General features: G+C 47.1%; 1 protein-coding gene across 1 annotated transcript in view; it reads left to right on the plus strand.

Moving 5' to 3' along the window:
* The window catches only part of SYT17 (synaptotagmin 17), a gene marked incomplete at its 3' end in the record, with an annotated part of 76,067 nt that extends 65,796 nt beyond the window's left edge, over positions 1-10,271 (plus strand). Inside the window, exon 8 of the mRNA XM_081256754.1 lies at positions 10,075-10,271. Within this exon, the coding sequence (XP_081112880.1) occupies positions 10,075-10,271 (197 nt within the window). The remainder of the gene's footprint in view (positions 1-10,074) is intronic.
* Between the last annotated feature and the right edge of the window lie 7,310 nt (positions 10,272-17,581).

The raw sequence follows: 17,581 nt of genomic DNA on the forward strand, positions 1-17,581 counted from the left end.
CCTCCTAGACTGTAATCCACACACAGATCTGAACGTGATTCTTCAACCCATATGTCATCCCTGTAAACGCAGGCTCCACATGGCTCAGTTTCCACACAGACACAAAGAAGTAGTCCGGCCGTGGTCCGAAGGAATTTTAAAACAGATTACAATCTTGACTTCTTTCTCTTGGGCAAGGAGGAAGATCTGATTCATAAGCCACAGCGACATTCTCAGCAGTCCCTTCCCCCAGTCCCGGGTTTCCTCTCGGCCCTGAATTTGCTCTGGAATTTCTTCTCTGTTGAGCTCCCAAACACTCTTTATCTCAGAGAGGTGACTTCTCTCCCTCCCTCTCCCCTCCCAGCTCTTTTTCCCTGCAGATCTTTGTAGCCACTTGGGTCACAGAGACTTTCCTTTGGTGACAATGGATTGGGTGTTAATGAAGGGAAACCCTAAAACGCGTGCTTTTCCCTTAAGGCAGGAATTTTAACCTTGGCACTTGTTGACATTTGGGGTCAGATAATTCTTTGATGTGGTGCTGTCCTGTGCAGTGTACCATGGTTAGGAACATTCCTGGCCTCTACTCACTAGATGCCAGTAGTAACCCCCCATCCCCAGTGTGACAATCCAGATGTCTCCTGACATTGCCAAATTTGGGGGGCAGGATTGGCCCCAGCTGAGAACCACTGGATTAAAGGAATCCAACACTTTAAGCCATCATTGCCTCCAGACCTGGGCAAAAGGGGCCTCTACCCTGGGCCTTGTACTTTATTTTTTAATTTTATTTATTTATTTTTCATCTCTTCATGTCTTCTATTACTTAAAGAGGTCTTTTTTTAAAATTAGTTATCTATTTTATACATATTAGTGTAGATATGTCAGCCCCAATCTCCCAATTCATCCCACCACCACCACCCCCTTTCCCCGCTTGGTGTCCATACGTTTGTTGTCTACATCTGTGTCTCTATTTCTGCCCTGCAAACCGGTTTATCTGTACCATTTTTCTAGGTTCCACACACATGCATTAATATACGATACTTGTTTTTCTCTTTCTGACTTACTTCAGTCTGTATGACAGTCTCTACGTCCATCCATGTCTCTACAAATGACCCAATTTCATTCCTCTTTATGGCTGAGTAATATTCCATTGTATATATGTGCCACATCTTCTTTATGAGTTCATCTGTCCATGGGCATTTAGGTTGCTTCCATGACTGGCTATTGTAAATAGTGCTGCAATGAACATTGGGGTGCACACGGCACTGTCATGAGGGGGTTTTAGGGCCATTCTGACTCTTGGCACCTCTGCCTTGACATGCTGACTTGAGGACCTGTTGTGTATATTTCTGTTCCTAATCTTGTCTTTGTCTTGTGTCAGGGTCAGTGGAAGGGGGGAATGGGTGAGAAGTCTCTTCTTTCTGAGACAGAAGGAGGAGATATGATGCTGAGCTTTGAATTTCAATTCCTTCTATGCCCATGCTGGCTGTGTGACCTTGGACACTCAACCTCCTAAGCCCTCTGAGCCTCTAATTCCCCATCTGCAAATTGGGTGTATAAATAGCACCTTCCCTAATAGGATGGTGGTGTTGGTTAAGTCAAAAATGTATATAAAGTACTTTGCTCAGTGCCTAGTAAAAAGATGTCAGGATTTGGCATTGCTGATTTTAAATTATTGTAATACTGCTATCTAAATTGTCACGATGACTATTAGAAGGAAAAACATGGAGAAAAAGTTCCGTCCATGCAGCTGCTATGAATCACAGAATGAGCCAAGAAAGCATGAAAAACGTCACCCTTAAATCATGGATGATACTAGAACTTAAGAAATCTCGGAGCTGAAAGGGACCTTAAATCCTACATAAACCCACTCATTGTGTAAATGGGGAAACCGAGGCCCAGGGAAGTGATATGATCTACCTGGTTTTAAAGAAAAACCTGAAACAGCTTCTAGGTTCCAGAGAGAAGAAAAAAGAGGTATTTGCAGGCAGTTGGTTCCAGACCCACCTTGGATCCCAAACTACGTGGATGCTCACGTCCCTTATATGAAATGGCCTCCATGTCTACAGATGCAGGGGACCAACTGTAATTTGAGGAAGTTTTGCAAAAGTTGAAAAGAGAATGGGTCCATTTGTGGAGTGGCCTGTGGGGAGGGGGAAGGGGAGGAAGCAGGGGCATGTAGACTGGGCTCCTCCAAGGGCTGAGATCACTCGTGAACAGCCTGACTAAGCGTAGGGATCCCTCCACAGTGAGGAGTTCAGGAGGACTGTGAAACTGCTAGGATGGGTTTTGGTAGCTCAGTGCAGCTTTTTTTTTTTTTTTTTTTTTTTGCAGTACGCGGGCCTCTCACCGTTGTGGCCTCTCCCGTTGCGGAGCACAGGCTCCGGATGCGCAGGCTCAGCGGCCATGGCTCACGGGCCCAGCCTCTCCGCGGCATATGGGATCTTCCCGGACCGGGGCACGAACCTGTGTCCCCTGCATCAGCAGGCAGACTCTCAACCACTGTGCCACCAGGGAAGCCCTTAGTGCAGCTTTTTCAGAAATGCGGGAGCATGCTCAATCCAGCACCCAAGAGGTGGACTGCAGGGGACAGCTATGAGGTGGGGTTCCATGAGGCGGGGGTCTCTGTGCAGGTGGGGGCATCACCTTGTGAACCGAACCTGCAAACTGGGCAGCTGCCAAGTCTGCTCCCACTGGTAAAGATCAAGATTTTCTTTCCTTTTCATTTGCAGTGTTTATCACACCCACACTCTAAGTCGTCCAGCTTCCCTGCCAGAACCGTCTGCCTTGGCAAACTAAATTAGCAACCAAAAGAGTTTAGCTCTTGTGGGAAAGAACAAAATCATTTTTACAGCACATATCAACACGTGAAAGCCTCACCTTGCCCCTGACTCACTCAGGGCACGTGGATGTTGACTGGAGCAGGGATCTCCCTGCACCTCTGGGCCTCGGGCTCCCCAGCTGTAAAATGGGCCAGTGACAGCAGCTGCCTTAGAGCAGTGGTTCTCAGTGGAAGGGGAGGGGGTGGATTATGTTTGGCAGTGTCTGGAGATACTTTTGGTTGTCACAGCTGGGGAGAGGACTGCTAATGGCATCCAGTGGGCAGAGGCCAGGGGTGCTGCTGGACATCCTGCAGTGCTCAGATCAGCCCCCATAACGTGGAACAATCTGGCCCCAAATGTCAGCAGTGCTGAGGGTGAGAAACCCCATTCTAGTGGGTTGATACGAAGATTGAGTTCATCCATGTGATATGCTTAGCCCTGAGCCATACACATAGTAGGTGCTTCATAAAGCAGTGGTACTCTCCATGTTCCTTCAAAGCCTTGAGCCCATTGGTGCCTCTCATCATGCTTTTGTTTTGCCAGTTGTGTTTCCCTAATCTGAATTGCCATGGCAATCAGCACCACAGAAGCAGACAGATATTGATGTCAAAATATAGGCTCTTTTTACACGGATGCTGAAATAAGATACGGAGACAGAGTTTCGGAGGAGAAAGAGTAGCTTTATTCTTTGCCAGACAAAAAGGGAACATAGCAGGCTAGCGCCTCAAGAACTGTGCCCCCCTCTTCGGGGAATTAGGAGAGGTCTTTTTTTTTCCCCTCCTTGGGAGGTATATCGAAGTGTGCATTTCTCTTCGACATTTTATTTATTTGGTTGCTCTGGGTCTTAGTTGCGGCAGGCAGGCTCCTTAGTTGTGGCATGGGAACTCTTAGTTGTGGCACGCATGTGGGATCTAGTTCCCTGACCAGGGATCGAACCCCGGGCCCCCTGCATTGGGAGCACGGAGTCTTAACCACTGTGCCACCAGTGGAGTCCCAGGAGAGGTCTTATAGTCTGAGGTCTGGGATAGGTGATAGGGATCAAAGCAATGATGGCCTTGTATTCTTTTTTTTTTTTTTTTTTTTGCAAAAAGTTAAAACAGTCACAGCTGGCATCAGGCAGCCCAGTAATTAGTTCTGTTCCTCTCTGGGTTATGGCTGGGGACCTTTCTGAAATGAAGAATGCTACAAGGGGTAAATTGTTACAAGGGAGTGTAGGGGATGTAAATACCAGGTGCAGGATGTACTTTACATGAGTCAGAGAGTGTTTAAGGAGTTAGCTTTGTGAAGGACAAGTAACAGTTAAAGTAAAACTAGGATTGCTTAACTCTTTCAGGCCAGTTTATGTTGTTTCCCTAGCCTACCCATTGTTCCTTTATTTTCCTTGTTTGTCAGAAAAGAAAAAAACCTTATTTCTATTTTTGCTGCAACATGACAAGGATGCAGGGGCTTGTACATGGTTTCAATATGTTGGTGATTCTTTAAATTTCAGAAAGTAGAATATGCCAGGTGTGTCCACGGCGTCTGAGGATAGAGCTGGACTTCAGTGACTCACTGGTCCACACAGAGGGTGATCCTTGGAGACTGTAGCCGTCAGGGTGCATGAGGTTTGTTGAGGTTAGAGAGAGAACAGTGTGACAGGGCACAGAGCACGTTCCTGGCATGCCCGGTGCTGTTCTCTGATCACTGGGGGAGGGGCACTAAAGGGGTTTTGTGTGAGTAAATTTTCTACTCGCCAAACGCGTTCCCCTTAAACTTTAAAAAAGGTTTTAGGGACTTCCCTGGTGACGCAGTGGTTAAGAATCCACCTGCCAATGCAGGGGATGCAGATTTGAGCCCTGGTCCAGGAAGATCCCACATGCTGCGGAGCAACTAAGTCCGTGCGCCACCACTACTGAGCCTGCGCTCTAGAGCCCACGAGCCACAACTACTGAGCCCGTGTGCCACAGCTACTGAAGCCCACGTGCCTAGAGACTGTGCTCCGCAACAAGAGAAGCCACCGCAATGAGAAGCCCGCGCACCGCAAAGAAGAGTAGCCCCCGCTCGCCGCAACTAAAGAAAGCCCGCGCGCAGCAAAGAAGACCCAACGCAGCCAAAAATTAATTAATTAATTAAATTTTATTTTTAAAAAGGCTTTAGGGGCTTCCCTGGTGGCGCAGTGGCTGAGAGTCCGCCTGCCGATGCAGGGGACACGGGTTCCTGCCCCGGTCCGGGAAGATCCCACATGCCGCGGAGCGGCTGGGCCCGTGAGCCATGGCCTTTGAGCCTGCCCGTCCGGAGCCTGTGCTCCGCAACGGGAGAGGCCACAGCAGTGAGAGGCCCGCGTACCGCAAAAAAAAAAAAAAAAAAAAAAAAAAAAAAAGGCTTTAAAGTTTTAACTGTTTGATAGAAAACTGTTTGTACTTCCTTTGACCCATTAACCAGGACGTTGAGCTTTCCTACTGATTCAGAATCTTCATTATAAAAATTAATGATCGCACAGTGAGTTTCCCCGGGCTCTATGAAGGAGGAAAGGGTTGTTTGCCCCTTCACCAAATGGCCCTGGTTCTGTTGTACTTTTTTAAGTTCTGGTATCTGTCTGGTAGTCACAGTCTACCAGATGAATTTAAATTACTCCAGATGGGGAAACCACATGACCAAGTTTATTTGAATTACGTCTAAAGCCATGAAGAGTAAATAGGATCTAAGAGGAAATGTGAGGTGCCCTCTTCACAGGTTTTGTGCATGGACTTTGTGACATCTATGCCTTTTTTTTTTAATGGAAGTATAGTTAATTTACAATGTTGTATTAGTTTCAAGTGTACAGCCAAGTGATTCAGTTATACACACACACACACACACACACACACACACACATACACATTCTTTTTCAGATTCTTTTCCATTATGGGTTATTATAAGATATTGAGCACAGTTCCCTGTGCTATACAGTAGGTCCTTGCTGACATCTATGCCTTTTTGTCACTCTCTGGTTTGTAAAGGTTGTTACTGTTGACTGCAGTAGGACGAGTCCCCCATAGCAGCCAGTGGGGATATTTGGGGTGCCTCACAACAAAATTTCTAGATGTTATTGTTTCTAAAGAGGAGAAAGGTAGGGATCCAGTTATGAGGAATTTGCTTCCTTTACAGGTTTTTTGCTGCAAATACTGCGAGTGTCTCACCAGCTTGCTCAGTGACTTGGCTTCCCTATCTACAAAGTGGAGTGGTCAGGGGTATCTGGTCTCCTGTCTCTGAGCCCCTTTCTGGATTCAGTAAATATCCAGTCTTAATTCCCTATTCTCACACTCCCTAGAATTTACAGTGATGGCAAATCTTGATAGTTGCCCAGGCAACTTTTATGATAGAAGTCATTCGTCTTATTCAGCTTGTTATAATTTGCATTTTAAATGTATGGTTTTTAAAAGACTGTTAAGATTGCCATAACTTTACCAAGTGATTTGCAAGTCCCAAAGCCTGCCAATCAGGTCAGATGGCCATAGCAGCAACTGCTTCCCATCAGAAGGGCCGAATCACTGAGGAGCGACCACCTTTCAAGTGCTGAGTGACTTACCAAGGCCAGTTACTTTGCACATTGGGTGAAGGCACGTAGGCTATCAGATCGCCACTCATCCTTCTGCGCCTTCTGGTAATTTCGATGTTGATTCTCTAATATCAACTTATTGTTTCCTCTGTTTTCTTTCCAAAATAATATATTCTTGTAAGAAGTTCAAACGGTACATACTTATATAATAAGTAGAAAAAGTGGCAAGTTCTCTGTTTCCTCTCTCTAGGGAGAGCTACTCTTAACAATTTTGTGAATATTCTTCCAGATACTGTTTTCTATTCTATATGTTAACATTTTCTTAAGCAAAAAGAGATTGTGTTTACATATACTGTTTTGCAACTTGATTTTGTCTCCTAGCAATATGTCTTGGAGATGTTTCCATCTTGTATATATAGGTCTGTCTCATTTTTTACCATGGTTCTGGTTTCCATGGTATCGTCACATCAGAAATTATTTAATTAGTCCTCTCCAGTCTTAGTCTGGGTGCTCCCAAATCTGATCCTAAAACAAGGACATGGGTGCAAGCAGGCTACTAGGAAGGTGATCCCAGGAAACACCAGTAAGAGGCTGGGGAAGTGAGACAGGCCAATCAAGGATGAATTTTTTTTAGTTTATTTAATTAATTAATTGATTTACTTATTTATTTATTTTTGGCTGTGTTGGGTCTTTGTTGACGTGCACGGACTTTCTCTAGCTGTGGCGAGCGGGGGCTACTCTTCACTGTGGTGTGTGGGCATCTCATTGTTGTGACTTCTCTTGTTGCGGAGCACGGGCTCTAGGCACATGGACTTCAGGAGTTGCGGCACACAGGCTCAGTAGTTGTGGCTCACGGGCTCTAGAGCGCAGGCTCAGTAGTTGTGGCACACGGGCATAGTTACTCCACGGCATGTGGGATCTTCCTGGACCAGGACTTGAACCTGTGTCCCCTGCATTGGCAGGCGGATTCTTAATCACTGCGCCACCAGGGAAGCCCCCAATCAAGGACGATTGATGCGTGGGTAACTGCAGCTCGGGAGGGCCCCAGGACCACCGTCAGGTTCAGTGATACTCTAGAAGGGCTCACAGAACTCAGAAAAGCTGTTATACTCCTGGTTATGGTTTATTGAAGTGAAAGGATACAGACTCAAATCAGCAAAAGGCAGAGTCCAGGAGAGACTGGCCGTGAGTTTCCAGTTGTGTATGGACAGCACTTAATTCTCCCAATAACGACGTGTGGCAGCATGCTCGGAGGATCGCCAACCAGGGAAGAGCACTGAAGCCTTGGTGTCTAGGATTTGGATTGACCCTAGTCCCCAGCCTTTTCAGAGGCCAAGTTTCTATTGAGTGGTCCAAGGCCCCTACTGAAAGTCACATTGTCAGCATACACTGACATGTCCCAGGCAGAGAGCACTGGGCGCTCATGGAAGGATGCCAGCAACAGAAGCTATGGGTAGCCTCTGGGGGGGGGCTGAGGGGGCAGGCAGGGTACCAACAAGCCTCAGCCACACTTCATCATGAAGTGTTTTTGTTATTTCCATTTTTCATTCTCACAAATGATGTTCTAGAGCAGGGGTTGGTAAACTTCTTTGTAAAGGGCCAGCTAGTAAATATTTTCAGCTTTGTAGGCCACACAGTCTCTGCTGCAGCTACTCAACTCTGCTGCTGTAGCACAAAAGCAGCTGCGGGCATTATGTAAATAAATGGGTTTGACTGGGTTCCAGTAAAACTTTATTTACAAAAAACCCGTACAGACCAGATTTAGCTTGAGGGCTCTAATTTGCCAACCCCTGCTACAGTGGATAATTCTTGTATGTTTATCTTTGTCCATTTGTGCAGATAATTCTATGGGACAGATCCATAGAAGTAGAATTGCTGAATCTTGAGTAATGACATTCTTATTTTGAGCAGATACTGTGAACCTCCCCCAAAAGTTGAACATGCTTCCTCTTTCACCAACAGTGCCTGAGAACCTTTGAGATTTCCTCTTAGAACCACTTGCCAAGGAAGCAAAACCTACACCTATTGACTAGGATGTTTCTGCATTTTCATTCTTGAGCTTTGGAGAGGCAGAGGAAGACAGAACATTTTGCCCCCAGGAAAGAAAGCCAAATGAGGCCTGAAATAGTCTCCTAATGTCTTACTTTTGATTTGAGGCCCACGGGGAAGGGGACTCTGGTAACTTGTTTTCATTTGGTGAAAATTAAACCTTACATTGCCCACTAGGTGTAGTTCAAGAGTCCTGAATGTTACCTATTCAAAAAAGTTTTTTCTTTTTTTTCAGATGCATCAGAGAGCTTCTCAGCAATTTCCTTTATTAAGCAAAGATTCTTTTCCTAATTTTTCTCTTCCATAAGGGATTTTCATATAAATAAGGTCTACCTATGCAAAGTGAACACTTTACCAAATGTACAAAAAATATACCTGGTCCAATTTTTGTTCACGGAGCTGACAGGTACGGGACACTCTTGATGGAGATGGCACAGCGTTTCACTTAGCCTGGTTCACTCTAGGTCTTTTCTGGGTTTAAAGACAATGGATGAGATTTTTGGTTTTGTTTTTCCACTTTTCTTTTTTTCCCCATATTTTTACATTTGGAATTCTTGATGTGAGCCCCACAGGGGAAACAGAGATTTGTTAGCATTCAAGCTCTGTTTTGGGCTGCATATTTTAGCTGGTTTGTTTGATAATGGGCATCCCTCCTGGGATCCAGCCTGCCTGTGCTCTGCTCACGCTGGGTGAATTTGTGATAGTCCCCATTCTGTAGTCTTTCATTTATAACACAGACACAGCCTGCTTCCCCGTTAGTGAGATGGCATGCCTGGACTACCCACATGCAGATAAGGAATTAGGCAGAACTCGGCTGGGAAGATAAATCAAGCTATCTCATTAGGCTTGAAATACACAAATTAAGCTTGCATGGGAATTAACAGCCTTCCAAAGAGACATGCAGTGCAACAAGGGGAGGAGAAATTGCTGGAGCCCTTTCTCTCAGGAAACTTGCCTCTGTTGCCTAGGTCCCTTTTGTAAAAGGTCAAGAGGTAGAAATTGAGGATGGAAAGAGCAGTGTAGTGTTTATTGAGCACTTACTGAGTGCCAGGCACAGTGTGCATTATCTCACTGAAAGCTCTCAAAGTACTGTTAAGATTCCTGTGTAACCGAGGAGGAAACTGAGTGTCAGAGGGGCTCCTTTGCTTGTCTCAGGGTCTCAGAGCTGTTGAATGACAGAGCCAGGATTCACCTAGGATGTCTGGCCCCATGGCCCAGTGGGTCTTATCTGGGATGAATTGACCTCCTGGGGATACCAGGCCATGTTTGGAGACTCTGGGGTTTTGACAGCTGGGGGCGGTGGGTGCTACTGGGATCTGGTGGGTAGAGGCCTGAGGTGCTGCTGGACCTCCTACAGTGCACAGGATGCCCCACAAAGAATTATCCAGGCCCCAATGTCAACAGTGCCGGGCTTGGGAACCCTGGTTTAAGTGCTCAGCTGGACTCCAGTGGTGGCTGGCAGTTCCACCAGGACTGTCCGGCTGTAGTGCCCTGAGGACAGTGTGGTGAGTCTATGGGTCGGAAGTTTAAAGTTGCAGCCAAGGGACTCGTGGGAGGATGATGAGGGAATCAGGGAATTCTCATGGTTAAAAGTAACAGTGTCCTGAAGACAAGGACCTCGCACCTGCAGTTGAGGAGTATGGAGACTAACGCCTCTGTCTTGCTCCTGCCTCCTGTCCTGCCCCCTCCTCCTCTCGCCCCTCTGGCTAGTGTTCGGCCACAACATGAAGAGCAGCAACGACTTCATCGGGAGGATCGTCATCGGCCAGTACTCTTCGGGCCCCTCAGAATCCAACCACTGGCGGCGGATGCTCAGTGCCCACCGCACGGCAGTGGAGCAGTGGCACAGCCTGCGGTCCCGGGCCGAGTGTGACCGTGTGTCCCCTGCCTCACTGGAGGTGACCTGAGGGCTGTGGGGAAGGCAGCTTTCATTTGTGAAAAAAGGAAGAAAACTTAGGACAAAAAATATGCCATATACGTATACTATTACATCCACACCTGCACACGCACTCATCACCGCACACACACACACACACACACAACTCCTCTCAGAACTGAAAGGAAGCTGACTATTGATCACAAACTGGCCACCCTCAAGGAGCGAGGCCCGAGAACTTTCCAGAAGTCCCATCCATAGGTCATGAGCTGAGTGGGCTCTGCTCTGAGACTTACGGGCAGTGCTTGCTCTTGTGGATCCCCCTGCCCCAAAATGCACTTTCAACCTCAGGCCAGAGAAAGGGCCTCCCCAAAGGTGCCAACCTCCATTGAGACAAAATTTTCCAAGAGTTTGGCCAGTGTTGGGAGGCCTGACCCCCATGCCCAAAATGCACACCCACTGGGTGACTTCTGAATGGGCTGCTGTTCCTAGGGGTTCTTCAAACCTGGTACCTTTCCCCAAAAGTGTAAGTACTCTGTCTTCTCTTTAGTGGATGTGATAAATAGATTAGCCTATTTGGAGAAACCAAACGGCAACAAAAAATATTCCAGTGTAAGAAGGCTCTCCTGGTTTAATTGAACTCGTCCTTGTGTTAGCTTTCATTCTGGGGACTCCCTGTGGGTATGTATGTGGATGTTCTGGTGTGTGTGCCCTCAGGTGAGCACGTGTGTGTGCCTGTGTGTCCGCTTAGTGAGCAAGGCACTGGGCCGGGACCTCAGTCCTGAGTACTCCCTTCTGTCTGCCTCGCCCGTCAGTGAAGTTTCACCCAGCGTCCTCCTGTCTGTGAAGACCCCACCTTCAGTAACAGTAGCGTGTGTGTAAGTCAAGTAAATAAAATATGATAGAACAGAAGTAACATTTTTTGACCGAATCCTGGCGACTCTGACTCACAGAAGACCGGCAAAGGACAGTTACAGGGAATAAAATGGCCACCACGGCTGCTGCACCCCCCATCCAAGACGATACCCCTTCTTGTCACACCCTGAGGATCGCTCTGTGTTTGTGTGTGAACCAAAGCCATTTCTCTCGTGCTAAGAAATTAGTGTAGTTAGAACAGATCTCTCTCTCTGTTGGATGCTTCTGTATCTTTTCCCACAGCATATTGTCTGGTATGATGGGGAGCTGTTTATTGACATTAAAGATTATCTATTTGTGCCATGTATTTGAGTTATCTTTTTCTTCGTGAACATGGGCATGGAGGGTAGGAGGGTATTTCAGTTCCTACCATTGTGTAACAAATCATCCCAACGACTCAAAGCACTGGTATTTGTTATGCTCACAGATTTTGTGGCTCCAGAATTCAGACCAGACACAGGGATGGCTTGTCTCTTTCCCATGATACCTACGGCCTCAGCTGGAAGACTCGAGGGCCCCAGTGGGTATAACCAGACAACCGGTCACGCTGGACATTGTTGTTAAGATTAGTGTGTGGTCTGGGAAGGAAGAACAGTCTAAACGTTAAGATATATTCATCTGACGACTGACAGGAGAACCCGTGCAAAAAGAAGACGAGGATTTATGTTAGGTCCCTCCCATTGCAAGCAACAGGAAATTAACACAAAATAGTTTAAACAACGAAGGAAGTCCTGGCTTCAGGCATAGCTGGATCCAGGGGCTCAAATGAAGCAATCAGGGCTTTGTTGATCATGCTATCTCCTGGACAGGCTCTCCCCATTCACTGAGCCTCATGGTTACCAGCAGCTTAATAGTTCCAACTCATACTTATCATCAAGACCCAGCTTAAACTGACAGCTGCTTCCTGTCCTCCCCACAAGAAGCTTTTATTTCTATTTAACTCTTGGGGCCTTACTGTGTGCTAAGCCCAATACCTGCACAGTCTTGTTTAGTTCTCACAACAACCTTTGGATGAAGAAGCTATTATTCCCATTTTCCAGGTAAGGAAAGTAACGCTTTTTTCTATAAAACTATTTGCTTGTTCAGGGCAAGAGCCATGGCTACTTAGCTTTCTATTGGCCATGCCCAATAAAAGGGGCTTGACCTAGGTAACCCCCTGTGGGCTGAGATGGCTTCACCCCTTCTGGCCACATTGGGCATTGCAGGGTCCCCTCGTGGGTCCCTCTGGTGTCTCTCACTCTGGAGTGGAGATGGCATGAAGGTCAAGGCGGAAAGGCAGGGAGGTTGAGTTAGGTTATGTTTGTAAGGAGACAAAAGGAGAAATGTTCCCCTCTCTATAAAATGGCTTCCTTCCCATGGTTGTACAGAAGAGGATAAAAATATGAGAGAACAAACAGAATGAGGAAAGACAGAAACAGGACAGGCATTCGGGACCAGAGGTGAGGTTATATGGTGATTGGGCCCGTGGGCTTCGGGGCCAGAGAAGCCATGGTTCAAACCCCAGGCCCAGCACACCCTACCTGTGCCCTCACACAAGCCGCAGAGCTGCTCTGGGCCTCAGTTTCCTCATTATCTTACATTGGACACTTCAGAAGCCGACGTTGAGGCAAGGACTTGGGTGCCAATGGTTTATTTGGGAGGTGAGCCCAGGAAGCATACGTGGAAGTATACGTCAGGGGAAGGAGAAATGCAAAGGCTGCTTTAACTGGCATTGTGGGCAGCTGGGGCTCAGTCATGCTGGGGGCCCACGTAGAATACGCTTGAGAATGACCGCTGTGGGGAAGCTGGACTATTTAACTACTGCCCCTCTTCTCTCAGGGCCGGAGGGTGAAGCCCCGGAGGCGTTCAATGATTGGCAATTTAGGACTGTCCTGTGTGGGCTGAGCCAGCTGGGGTAGCACCGAGAACGACCCCCGGGCAGAGAATGAGGGGCATGTGCCTGAGCAAGTGAGCTGTCCCTCGGCATGGCCCAGCCCACCTCAGCATCGGGGGAACTCGGGTGGCCGAGGGCTGGGAGTGGGGCATCCCCAGCATCTGCTCCCCTGATTTACGATAACCACAGGGCTGACTAAGCACCGTGCCAAGTGCTAAGCATCTCATTTAGTCCTCATGCAGCAACCCACGTGAGAGGTGTTATTACTCCTCTCTTATAAATGAGGAAGCCGAGGTTTCATGGGATTAAGTGGCAAGCGAGCATTAGAGCTAGAATGCTGGCCCAGGCCCAGCTGACTCGAGAGCCTGGTATGGGCTAAACTGTATCTCCCCGCAAACTCACATACTTCATGAAGCCTTAACCCCCAGTACCTCAGCGTGTGACTGTATTGGGACGTAGGGTCCTTAAAGGTAACTAAGATTAAATGAGGTCATCAGGGTGGGCGCTGATTCAATACGACTGGTGTCCTTATATTAAGGGGAAATTAGGACACAGAGACAGACACACAGAGGGAAGACGGCATCTACAAGCAAGGAGCGAGGCCTGGAGACCCAGGCCAAGGAGAGCTCCTTCCTTCCCAGCCTCAGAAGGAAGCAACTCTGCCAACTCCTGGACTTCAGACTTCCGGCCTCCAGAACTATGAGGCTATGAAGCTCTGTTATTTAAGCCACCCAGTTTGTGGTCCTTTGTTAAGGCAACCCTGACGAACTTATACAGAGCTGGTGTGGCTGACCGCTCTGCTGGGCTGTTTCATCTGAAAATAGGATGACAGTTTTTACCCCATAGGGTTGTATGTGATGTGAGGGTTAGCCGGGATAATGCCTGCAAAGGCTTAACACACAGCACTTGATGGCTATTCCTACTGGGCACACATCAGGCGATGTTTGCTGAGTGACTGGAGAGAACAGCACAAGCACAGATGTCAGAGCCATCCATGTCTCCAAGGACAGTTTGTCAGGAGATGAGGGAAATGTGTTGAAAGGTGAAGAAATAACTTGGTTTCTATAGAAACCTGGACCCCAGGTGCCCTATTGTGGGCCACCTACCCGGTTTAATTAGCATCCTCCTTCTCCTCAGCCAGAAGGTGAGAAAGGAGATGCATGGGCCACCTACACACCCTCTTTGGGGTGCAGGGACCTGAGTTCAAAGGAAGGAGGTAGAGTAGGAGCGGTGGTGTGAAGTTTTAAATCTGCATCTATTTTCCCAGGGCCCATCTTGAGCTGCCTCATCTCTGGGGACTCCAGAGCCCTTCAGGACTCCAGTCTACCCCCTGGGACTTGACAGAAGCTATGACCTCTGCCCAGCTCTGCCCAGATGTGATGGTTCCCAGGGCACCAGGAACAGCTGTTTTGGGTACTGATATTTCACTCCCAGAAAGCTGGGAATCCCTGCAGGGAAAGAGGAAGAATTCCTTTCCTTTCTGGGTGGCCTGTCTTCCACCATCCGTGGGATACCTTTTCTTTTTTCATGGTCAAACATACCATTTAAAATAATTCAGGAATGAGCACCACTAAGTAAAATTTTAAAACTTATGTCTAGAAAAGAAACTGGAAGACATTGCCCTGAAGGTGGCAGGGGTTAACTTTTGGAAAGTTGTTTTCCTTCTCAATTTCATACCTTCCTATTCAGTATTTTTGAAGGTTCCATAGTGATGTAATGATAGTTAACATATATTGAGCATTTATGTGTCAGGCATTGTTCTAAGCACTTGTATGAGGAAAAGTATTGATTTGTCCCCATTTTTCGGATGAGGAAACTGAAACTAAGACGGATTAAAGAATCAGTGTGTGGTCACACAGATGCAGGTCTGGAATTTGAACACAGATAGAGATGTGCCTGGATTGAAAGGCATGAAATAAACTAGCCTCTACTGTCCCTTTTATAATGGTGGTGAGGGAAAGGGAACTTTGTTTTACTTACTGGTAAATAAATGACAATTTAAAAAAGCTAAGAAACTATATAGATAGATAGATAGATAGGCAGACAGATGATAGGAAGAAAGAAATAGATCTTCACCGAACCCCCAGGCCACTATGAGCACAGTGTGTGTATGCGTGTGTGTACGCGTAGGCCCGGGGCGGATGGGGGGAGAGTAATGTCTTTAAGAACACAGAAAATATATACTGTGTTACAGAGAGACCTCTACAACCTTCAAATGGCAGCAAAGATCCTATTTGTTAAGTGAATAAATTGTCTATTTCCTAGCCAGTAAACTTGAGGTCTAGAGCAAGGGGTGGCAAGCTATGGCCCGTGGGCCAAATCCAGCCCACTGCTCGTTTTTGTAAATAAAGTTTTATTGGAACCTGGCCAGACCCATTCCTAAAGTCTTTCACAGAGTTGTGACAGAGACCATGTGGCCTGCAAAGCCACTACTCTCTGGCTCTTTACAGAAAAAAATTTAAAGTTGCTGCTATGTAGGATGAATAAGTCTAGAGATGTAAGGTACAGCATAATGATTATAGTTCATCACACTGTACCGAACACTGGAAATTTCCTAAGGAGCAGATTTCAGGTGCACTCACCACACACAAAAGGTAACCCTGTGAGGAGATAATATGTTAATTAGTTTGACTGTGGTATCATTTCACTATATATATGTATATCACGTCATCATGTTGTACGCCTTAAATACAAACAATTTTTCTTAAAAAAATAGAATTTTTTAGAAAGTTTGCCTACCGCCATCTAGAAGAATGCTTCATAACATTAATGTACGTATGACTCCCTGGGGATCTAGTCAAAATGCAGATTCCGATTCAGCAGGCCTGGGGTGGAGCCTGAGGTTCTGCATTTTTAACGAGCTCCGAGGAGATGCCGATGCTGCTGGTCCGTGGACCACACTTGGGAGTGAGCGTGTCACAAATACTTTACATGTTTCCATCCAGAGAGGGGGCGTGAACCAACTTACCAAAACCTCCAGCCATCACATATTGTATTATCAACACAGATCATTTAGGAGGTTTATTTGCCAAATCAAAGCCTCCTCCACTTTTCATGGGCTTCCCTGGTGGCGCAGTGGTTGAGAGTCCGCCTGCCGATGCAGGGGACACAGGTTCGTGACCCGGCCCGGGAGGATCCCACATGCCGTGGAGTGGCTGGGCCCGTGAGCCATGGCCGCTGAGCCTGCGCATCCGGAGCCTGTGCTCCGCAACGGGAGAGGCCACAACAGTGAGAGGTCCGCGTAATGCAAAAAAAAAAAATGCCGCCTCCACTTTTCAAAAGTATTTCCAGCGGCCTGTGTCTGACGACCCTCCTTTTCCCCCTGGTTCATTCACACAGAGGGTGTTTGATTTCCATGACAGCAGGGGGCCTCTAAAGTACAGTCAGCACACCAGATGATGGGGAGTGGGGAGAAAGCCTTCCAACTTTCTTCCATTTTTATAGTTTGTATCAACTTTTTAAAAAAGTCAATTTGGGGGAGGGCTGTTTTATAACAGACATGATGCACATCAATTATATAATAAACATATGTCATTTATAAATAAATGTGCATGCTCTGGGGTGCATCAGCACAAAGCTTTGAGACAACTGGTAGACATGAGTTATGCCATGGCTGAAACTGGGCCTGGGCTGTGCTCGTAGCCTGAGTCAGGCCTTGGCAGGCTTTCAGCCCCGTGTGGGCCGGCAAAACACGCTGTGTGGGCACGAGTTTTATTCCTCACATGCACAGCAGCAGGTGTTCCAGAGAGAAAGTGAGCGGCTGGGACATGCTGGAGCCCTTGTGAATGCCAGCCACATGAAGTGTCAGGGCACCTGGCTGAGCATTTCGGGAGAGAAAGGAGGGAGTGTGCAGGGAAAGCCAGGAAAAGACCTGCACTGGATCAATGACAATCATAGCAAAATTTGCTATCAGTTATTCAACACCTACCACTAGCCAGCTTCTATGCTAAGTATTACAAATTATTACATTTAATCTTTGTGAGGTAGGTACTGTTATTATCCCCTATTTTATAAAGGAGGAAAGTGAGGCTCAGAGAGGCAGAGGATACACAAAGACTGATTTTTAGAGGTATCAATTCATAAATGCAGTGAGATTCCAATGAAACACCAGCGGATCTATTTTAAGTTTGAACACGCTAGAACTGTACACTAATGACAACGTTTGCTTCTTTTTGGTGAACACTTCCTCTGTGTCGAGAAACTTCTACCGGCACATCCTTTAACCTCCAAGAGGCCCTGCAGGATCGGACGCGCCTGCCCTTCCTCCTCGCTCTGGGGAATCCAATGCCCTGGAGCTGGGCCGACACGTTGGGGCCCCGCCTGCAGGGGGAGCCCTTTCTCAGCTCCGCGTAATTGTTTCCAGGTGCAAAGGAGGCCTAAGTCTTGTCAGATCTTCAGATTCTCAGCAGAGGCAGAAATCTCGACTTATACTTCAAATCTCCTGATCTTACACCCTGACAACGAATTTTTAGAAATTTTAAAGCACAGCATGGACCCAACACATCACATCCACAGGTGAGCTCGCTTTGGCCCAGGAGACCTCTGCCCTAGAT

Source organism: Mesoplodon bidens, assembly GCF_964165515.1.
Source record: "Mesoplodon bidens genome assembly, chromosome: 15".
Classification (NCBI taxonomy): Eukaryota; Metazoa; Chordata; class Mammalia; order Artiodactyla; family Ziphiidae; genus Mesoplodon; species Mesoplodon bidens.